This window comes from Physcomitrium patens, chromosome 1, assembly GCF_059467195.1.
Source record: "Physcomitrium patens ecotype Gransden chromosome 1, ASM5946719v1, whole genome shotgun sequence".
Classification (NCBI taxonomy): Eukaryota; Viridiplantae; Streptophyta; class Bryopsida; order Funariales; family Funariaceae; genus Physcomitrium; species Physcomitrium patens.
Genome location: NC_143410.1, coordinates 15,098,331 through 15,108,181, shown reverse-complemented (window position 1 = coordinate 15,108,181; position 9,851 = coordinate 15,098,331). Strand labels below are relative to the sequence as shown.

Genomic DNA, 9,851 nt, shown 5'->3' with positions numbered 1-9,851 from the left:
AACAAGACTAAGACTAGAAAGGTATTGATAAGAGTGAAGAAGGCTTCACTCTTGCCTCCATATATACTATCTAACTAAGAGCCACATGGTGATGTCCTATAGAACCTCCAACATGTGTTGATTTTGCTAGCCACATGTCTTATCTTATAAGGCAAGTTATATATGTATGCAACACGTAATTGGCTTATTCCACAAGCTATTACATGGAGATAACTTATTCCACAAGCTACCAATACATGGTTAGCTTTTTAGCCAAGTTTCTAACCTACAAACACATCTAAAGTTCAAACCACGTTTATGAAGCTTTTAGGAAGCTTCTCTGGAAGACTTTATAAAATTATTCTATATTTACCTTCTTCTACTTAATCATATAAGTAACTATTGAGGTAAATCTATAAGTCGATGATATTTGAAGGCCGTCAAAGGCTAATAAGCTATTTGGATATTTTAAAACATTATGGTGAAGTCAAAAATATAAAAATATTAGTTTTACTAATAGAAAATAGGAGGACTAGTAGCTAATCAAATCCTTATAAGAAGAGAGGTGCATAAGTCCAATATGGATTAGAGCACCTAAAATATAGTTAGGAGGATAAGATTAAGGCCTCGTGGCCTCTCTTAAAAATCCATGTACACTACATGTTATTCTTGGTGAGGCTCAAATCCTAAATCTATAAACAAGTTATCCTTGAGATAAAATATTTTGACTTAACTTTTCAATTATTCACTTCCTATCTTTAAACTTTTATGACTTATTCATAATAATTTGTATTTAAATGTTTTTCATATCATTATTTATTTTAAAATATATTTTATAATATTTATATTTACTTTTTATTGGATAAAAACTCAATAAATAGACTATTAGCTACTTTTGTTGTATGCAATTGCTTAATTACACTTATTTCACTTATTTTGTGTTGTTCTTTCTTTTGTTCTTATTTATTACATCTTCTATTTTACATCACCAATTATAAAAAAAACTTTTAATTGAGACCATTTTATAATTTAGATTGAGGGAAAAAATTACCTTCACATTTATCTCTACTTCATTTCCAATGTACTTCCCTTCCTCCCCGTCTTAAGTACGGATTTCAAAAATTCACTATTTTTTCAAAATAAGTTAAAATTTTAATTGCTATAAATAATTTTTTTAGTATTTTTTATTTTTTTATTTTATATCTAAAAAGATAACATGAAGTAAGTATTTTTTTTTTTTTTTTTTATAGAATTATTAATGATATCATGAATATTATTAAACTAATGTATCAAAGTACCATGCTATTAGTGGATTTTATAAAAAAATTAATTAAGTTTCAAAGATGATCACCAAAATAAATTTGTTTCACATATTACACATAAAAGAAGATATTTACTATTATATTTGATTTTATGAAGATTAAAGACTCTAGGCTATCAAATATTATTCAAATAATTATATAAATTATATATTTCAGCCTTCTTTAGTTGCTGTAGATTTATATTTTTATTATCTATGTAAAAATATACAAAAATATCTCGATTTATTTACATACAACATATCATATTTGAGAATGTGACAAGTTTTTGGCATTTTTAGAAGTATTTGTAATTATAAAAAAAATTAAAAACTCTTAAATAAATTATTTTTGGAACCATCTTCAATTTCATCTAATATTCATATTAATAAAGTTAAACAATCTTATTTCAATGAAATGTTATGTTAATAACTATAAAAAAATCAAATCATTTGAATTATAAACCACAACTTCAAGAATTAATTTCTATAAAGTAAAAAATAATAAATTCATAGTTTTATATTTTAAGTATAAAATAATAAATAAAATAATTTTTAATTTTAATGATAGGAATATAAATCTAAAAAAAAATTGAATTTACTAGCTTATTGATATTTTATTTTTATTCTAAAAGTTATTTGACTTCACAAATGAAAATTATAGCTAACTTCAAAATGATTCTTTTTATAATTTAAATTTTATATATATATATATATATATATATATATATTATAAATTAAAATATTAATAAAAAAAAATTTAGCAAAATTTATATTTCCTACATGAAACTTGTTACAAGTATATCAAAAGAATACACAATGCTATGGAATATTGATTCTTTGAAAGAAAACATTTATATGAAATTAGTATATACTATCTTATGGCTTTGTACCATATAGTTTAAATATATATATATATTTTTTTTTTTAAGAAATATTTACAATAAGTTTTTTTATTTTCATGAATAAATATAAATTAATATTTTAATATATTAAAGTATTATTTTATATGCATGTATGTATAATCATATTAAAAAATGTGCTAAGAATTTTTTAAATTGATATTCTTCAACTAGAAATTATTTTATTAAATTTCTCTGCTTTGGATTTATTATACCTAATTCATGATTTTTGCTTCATTTTAATCAATTTGACTTGTACTTATATTTACTGTGAAGGCAGGTGGAAATAGTGGCTAGGAACAAAGCATGAAAATAAGCAATAGTGGTTGAGAATGAGGTTGGAGAAAGGAAACATGTACAAAATGGATTATGAAGTAGCAAGGAAGGTGTGGCTTTAACAACTCCTTATATATATATATATATATATGAAAATAAAAGATTAGAAGATTCATAAATTTCAAAATTATTTTAGAATTAGTATTTAAACTTATTTTAATATCAATATCTAATCAAAGTTTATTAAGAAGAGTAAGAAGATTGCTTAATCTTTTTAATGAACAAAATATTGTCTTAAAAAGATATTTATTACACTTTCAAAATCTTTATTAAAAATCTAATATTTGATTATAATTTTTAAAGAATGTTTGGAATATAAAACAATCAAAGAAAACCTAATGTATCTTATATTTATAACAAAATATCTTTAAGCACAAAATTTCTTAAAAAATTTTAAATCTTTACATTAAAATTTATAACTTTTTATAAAATTGATAGTATTTTTTATATAATTTATTCTAATTCTTCCATGATTTATTTATCAATGTAATTAAAGTTTCATTTTTACTTTTTGAGCTTCGAAAATAGATTTAAGACAAAGAAAAACAAAGAAATAAAATAATTATATAAAATGTTCATAAAAGATTAGTCAAACAGTGGATAAATAATAATTACTATAATAATAAGTTTTTATGAAACATAATAAACAATCTCAATTGCCACTAAATACCTATTTGAAATTTATTCTCTAAAACAATTGTTACATGTGTTATGGTCCTATTGTCAAGAAAGTTTAAAATGCACATTTTCACAAAACATGCCAAACAAATCCTTAACTAAGAGATTATATTAAGTTCCAACAATTACTAAGAAACTTGAAATAAAATGTTCATTAGCGCTATATTTAAATTGGATTGGATAAATGATTAAACTAGCACAATCCAAATAATTAACGTAGTACAAAAAAACACAACAGCCGCAGAGAATGGTGACAAATCCACTCCCTTTTGAGGCATGACGGTTCTAGAATAAACAATAATTCTTCAATCACTATTTATTCCTTCCAACACCAAATCTCAAACTGATTGGACTTTCGTGTGTTCCATTGCCATATTCAGCCAAAGTTTCCAAAAAAATGACTTTCAACGCTTTGAGTTAGTGTTGATTTTCTTGTCATGTTTCCGACTTGCTCCATTACTCCCATACACTGTTCCAAAACCTTCACCCAGGCAGGCCCTTCTTCCCCCTTTCTCGCATCGAAGACTGGCTTTATGACTCTTCCAGCCACGAAGATGGGCCCCCCGCTCTCGGCGCTGCTACTCCGCCAAATGCTCTCCGCAGAATCGCAACGCATCAAAAGAGATTTGGCGTTGAAAAAGGTATTGCGCCAAACAGGATTTGACATGGCTTTGACCCCAAAAAGCTGCCGCCAGGTGCCCGCTTGAGCCCACTTTCGTTTACATCTCCAGTCGTGGGGGACTCCCCCATCTTCAAAGCTGGGTGCTGCGAGTGTGAGAAAGTGCCCCCTCTGTGTGCTGAGTTCTCCCTTGGACACCGCTTTAGGGTTCCCACTTTCGCATGGGTTGACGAACCTTGTTTGAATGTGGGGGCGTGACCCGGTGCTGGGGTTCGCTCCCTGCGATCCAACAACTGTGAACCACTGTGGATGGCCTGGTTCCTGTGTCCAACGTCAGTGCCCGCATCGGTTGACGTTGAGTCGAGCCACCAGACCAGCCACGGCAGTAATTTGCCGGACTCCTTCATGTCTCGCCAAAGGGTGGCCTACAGCAAGGGCTGACGACCCAGGGGCATAATATTGCGGTCTCATCACATCTCCTACACCAACCAGCTTCCCATCCTTCCTTGGTTGGTCCAACTGTTCACTTGAAGCTCCCAAATCTCACCACCATTGTGGTTGGTATAAACCAAAACACTCCCCGGCTGCAGTTGTATCCCATCACTTTTCGGTGATGTAAAAGGTCATGGGACTTACAGTTCACTCCTGAACGTCCTAACATGTTACAGCTTGTGGAGTTTTTCTAGTCATAGGTGAACCGAAGCCCTGACGGCAAGAAGTGGACGTTTGCTGACCATTCCAGGATTTGTGGCCCCAATTTGACTTGGAACGATTGACCATGAAGCCGCTTCCAAATCATCCCGCCCAACACCATCTCTATCCAGACAACCTTCTTTGAAATTATGGAAGTCATGCTTCATGAGGGCGCCCTAATCAAAACATTAACAATTCTTGCAGCTTGCACCTTTCTGCGAATAAGTCACACGAATTTTGCTCTGGCTGCCCCGGGATTGGGCTCGAAGACCACCGTTCGGGTTTGCCCGCACGAGAGCACGGGGACCAACCGCCTTGCAGTGTCATTGCAGTGTCAGCCAGGACACGACCAAACCGACTGATTCCCTCTTTGATCACGTAACCACCAACTTCAGGGAACCAGAAACATGGTCTCTCGCCAATCGATCGCCGTGGGTCAAGGGTTGGTGCGTGGAGGACCAACCTACCTGCAAGCCCTGGAGTTACCAGGTTGCCCGCCTGCATGGCTACACGTTGCTCACTGCAATTAACTTCACCTTGGGTTATCTAGCACCGGCAAAGCCTAATCTCTGCAGCTTGCTTGTACAGCTTTTCACAAGTGCATTGCAACCCACCGCCAGTCAGGGATCAACAGCGAAATGATCCAAGAGACGCGTAGTTAAGACACCCCCCTTTCACTGATCCAGACTGTTTACGGTTGCATCTCACCGTGCTCTACCCCTCAAAACTGCAGTCAATGAAGTCTAGGAAGACCACGGGGAAAGTAGCGCAGTATTTGACCAAAGAATCAAATATCTCCGCAACTAAGATAACTGATATCAAAAAGCCGCTGTTACGCCTCACCAAATTTAGGATCAGAATGACTTCCCGATATCGTCAATGGACCGACCCAGTGGGTTCCTTCCTTTCATGGTTGAACTGCGTTCTTTTCTTGCGTCTCTAGTCAATAGCGAGAAAAAGCGTCCACGAAAGCTTCCCGTTCCGGTAGCCAATTTTCATCATCCAGCCTAGGGAGCTTGCACCCGATGAGTGACCTCGGACACCCTTTCCATCGGCTGCACCTGCTAACTGTGCGAGCGTCGCGTGGGCAGCACTTGGTCACTCGAACATGCGCCAAGTGATCGAACGCTCCAGATCATCGATCGATCCGGACCTGCGGACCCCACCAGGTGATTCCAACTCGTGGTTCGGTATCTATATTTCGCCACTTAGTTTGTAGAGCAAGGTCATCTTCATATAGCTAGAACGAGTCTGCAGCAACTGCCTCTTCATCGACGGAGGACTGGTGGTTGTCGGGGATGTCAACAAGCCCGTATACAGTTTAGACTGCACTCAGCCATTCTTCCATAGCAGGCGCATGAGTAGAAAGTAGCGAGGCGGATAGGGAGCGGTAATATACTAGGAACTGGTCTATTTGAAAAATCGATAGCGGTTCAGCAGTCGTGGTTGGGGGAAGATCGGTATCCAGCGTTCAGGAGAAGGGCTCTAAGGAAATGCAGGACTGAGACCGACGCCAATCTGGGGTTGCACATACTCGCATGCTGGTCAGAATTGTTCTCTGATCAGGATCGGTTGGCTTGCCGACCACCAACTGCTAAGAGAACGTCGCGGCCGCTGGACTGCAGCTGGCTCTGATCCATCCGACAATTTCCTTGTCGCTGTGAACCGAAACTTACACCATGCCGATGGCAATGCCAGGACAGGAAGTTGACAACCGGGGCACCGACCACTGCAACGGCGTGGACCACAGCAACGGCCACCACGACCCCATGCTTGTGGACTCCAGCGCGTTCTGTATCAGTGCGCCCCTGCCTGCTCTGTCCGCGGACCCCTTGAACTGGAAGCGCACCGCCAAAGCCATGGAAGGCAGCCACCTCGACGAGGTGAAGAGCTTCATCAGGACGTTCTCCGAGTCCACTTTCGTTTCCTTGGAGGGCGTCAGCCTCACCATCGCCCACGTTGCGGCGGTGGCTCGCAGGCCCGAGCTCCAGGTGCGCTTGGATGCCGCCACCGCCAAGAAGCTCGTGGACCAGAGCTCCGACTGGGTGCTGAACAAGATCATGCGCGGATCCGACATCTACGGTGTCACCACCGGCTTCGGCGCCACTTCCCATCGCCGGACGCAGCAGGGAGTGGAGCTGCAGCGGGAACTCATCAGGTTCTTGAACGCCGGAGTGGTGAATTCCGGAAACACGCTGCCGGTGGCCACCACGCGTGCTGCGATGCTGGTGCGGACCAACACATTGTTGCAGGGATTCTCCGGCATCAGGTGGGAGATTCTGGAAGCCATGGAGAAGCTCCTCAATTCCCAAGTCACGCCCAAGTTGCCGCTCCGAGGCACCATCACAGCCTCCGGCGACCTCGTCCCGCTGTCGTACATCGCTGGTATGTGTGTGTCTCCCTTCTCCACCAGCATCCTGCTGTCTCACTCATTCTGGACTCGGAGGTTGCCGTGGTCGATTCCATGCTGACATCACGTGGATGTGCGATGGATTGCAGGTCTCCTCACTGCCAGGCCCAATTCCGAGGCGGTCACCGAGGATGGCAGCACGGTGTCGGCCGTGGAAGCATTGCGGATGGCGGGCATCGACAAGCCTTTCGAGCTGCAGCCCAAGGAGGGGCTGGCCATGGTGAATGGCACGGCCGTGGGATCGGCGCTGGCCTCCACCACCTGCTTCGACGCCAACATCCTGGCGGTCATGGCCGAAGTGCTGTCCGCGCTGTTCTGCGAAGTGATGCAGGGGAAGCCAGAGTTCGCGGACCCCTTGACGCACAAGCTGAAGCACCACCCGGGTCAGATGGAGGCCGCGGCCATCATGGAGTACCTCCTCGACGGGAGCTCCTACATGAAGGCCGCTGCCAAGTTGCACGAGACGGACCCGTTGAAGAAGCCCAAGCAGGATCGGTACGCCCTGCGCACCTCGCCGCAGTGGCTGGGGCCTCAGGTGGAAGCCATCCGCAACGCCACGCATTCCATCCAGCGGGAGATCAACTCCGTCAACGACAACCCCCTCATCGACGCCGCGGGAGACAGAGCACTCCACGGCGGCAACTTCCAAGGCACGCCCATCGGCGTCTCCATGGACAACATGCGCCTCGCCGTGGCCGCCATCGGGAAGCTCATGTTCGCGCAATTCAGCGAGCTCGTGAACGACTTCTACAACAACGGCCTGCCATCCAACTTGAGCGGAGGGCCCAACCCCAGCCTCGACTACGGCATGAAGGGCGCGGAGATCGCCATGGCTTCCTACCTGTCCGAGCTCAACTACCTCGCCAACCCGGTCACCACCCACGTCCAGAGCGCCGAGCAGCACAACCAGGACGTCAACTCGCTGGGCCTCGTGTCCGCGCGCAAAACCGAGGAGGCCATCGAGATCCTCAAGCTCATGACGTCCACATTCTTGGTCGGGTTGTGCCAGGCCATCGACCTGCGCCACGTCGAGGAGACCATGCAGGCGGCCGTGAAGAGCATCGTCACGCAGGTGGCGAAGAAGACGCTGTTCATGAACCCCGCGGATGGCACCCTCCTGCCCGCCAGGTTCGCCGAGAAGGACCTCCTCAGAGTGGTGGATCACCAGCCCGTGTTCACGTACATCGACGACGCAGCCAGCGGCACGTATCCTCTCATGGAGAAGCTGCGACAGGCGCTCGTCCAGCACGCCCTGCAGACCAACAAGTCGGACAAGCAGGCGGCCAGCTCGACCTTCAATCTCATCGCGGCGTTCGAGGAGGAACTCAAGGTGAGGCTGCAAACGGAGGTGCCACAGATTCGGGAAGCATACGACAACAAGGGCTACTCGCCGGTGCCCAACAGGATCGAGAACTGCAGAACGTACCCGCTGTACAAGTTCGTGCGCAACGGATTGAAGACGCAGCTTCTGTCGGGACTGCGCACCATCTCACCCGGCCAGGAAATCGAGAAGGTATACGACGCCATCTGCGAGGGCAAGCACGTGGCTCCGCTGCTGGAGTGCATCGGAGGATGGAACGGAGCACCGGGACCCTTCTCATGCTGACAGGATTCCTGCATCAACTCCCAGGGTGGGTGTAAAATTTTGCAACGCTGGAGCGCGGAGCGTCTGCTTCGGCGACGAGGCAGCAATGGCTGGGGAAGTGGAGTGGAAGAGGGACTGGGGTCCCCAGGCCCTGATGGAGGGAGGGAGGGGCCGCCATAGCCACGATCGCGGTGCAGTTGTGGAAGGATGGTGAGAATGTGGCCCTGTCGCAGGCAGAGTGGATGCGGAAGGTGCTGTCGTGCTGTAGTGCACCTCTGCTCTCGCAGCCCGAACGGCGCAGAGGTGCTTCAATTTCGGGCTTGCTGCATTGAAATGGGGACTGGCATGCGGAGCTGTTGCATTTCGTACCAATCTCCTCACCCTTGTAAGATATAGGCTGGGTTGATGTGCCCACTATCAGTGTGAAGCACACCTTTTTTAAAATGTAATGTATATGATTTTTTGACTCAGTTTTCTTCACAGGATTTGCAGTTTTGTTGTTCACTCCAACTAGTTCTTGAAGGATATTTTCGGGGCTCAGTGGCACGTAACGACAGTTTCTATGTCTTGGGATTGGTTTCGATCTCATGTCCAGTTATCAAGGCTCGGATACATCCTGCTTACGTGTGCTGAGATTACAGAGCAGCTCCTATTAACCATGGGCCATAATGAATTTCGAGAACCCTGCGTTGACCAACCTAATTCGCTCTTAGTTGGTGTGCTACATGTAGGGACGGTACTGAGAAAGAGCTTGGAAGAGCAAAACTTTCTATTATGAACAGTATCATACCCTTTGGATAATAGGAGTACAGTTTATAGTTGATAATCTTTTGGCTTAGGACACTCGAATTTGTGATTGCCGATATCAGATCCAGTTATCATAAACGAAGTGCGACATAAGTACCCAGTGAAGCTCGGTTCTATCACAGGAATACGAAATGCTTTTGTTGCCCACGTCAATTCGCATGTCTGCACTCTAGACTGGATGATGATAGTCCCTCAGATCACCTTGTATGAATCTCACCTCGTAGTCAGGCTGCTAGATGGTTTCGCTGCTTTCTTTGTTCTTTTTCAACTAGGGTGCAAACTCAGGATAGGTGGCGTACTTCGCTTTTGAGGCATACTAGTCTTGTTAAGAGAATTTTATTCTTTCTGTAAGCACACAAGCAGTTAAGCTGTAAACTCATCTATATTTATTGATACTCAATTCTATAATGAATATAGTGACTTCAGAGCTTAACATTGTACTTGTTCTTTCTCTTACTCCCAGACACTCCCAGACACTCTCCAGTTGTTTCTATAATGAACCAAAACATCAACATTGTAAACATGAACTTATATAGACAATTGAA

The 9,851-nt window shown here is 42.9% G+C and overlaps 1 protein-coding gene across 1 annotated transcript; it reads left to right on the top strand.

Annotated features, from left to right (window-relative positions):
- Positions 1-5,734: 5,734 nt before the first annotated feature.
- Positions 5,735-9,459, top strand: LOC112285521 (phenylalanine ammonia-lyase). The gene is made up of 2 exons (XM_024526433.3): positions 5,735-6,889; positions 7,004-9,459. The coding sequence occupies exons 1-2, from the start codon at positions 6,184-6,186 to the stop codon at positions 8,518-8,520; spliced, it is 2,223 nt and encodes a 740-aa protein (XP_024382201.1). The 5' UTR covers positions 5,735-6,183; the 3' UTR covers positions 8,521-9,459.
- The last annotated feature ends 392 nt before the right edge of the window (positions 9,460-9,851 follow it).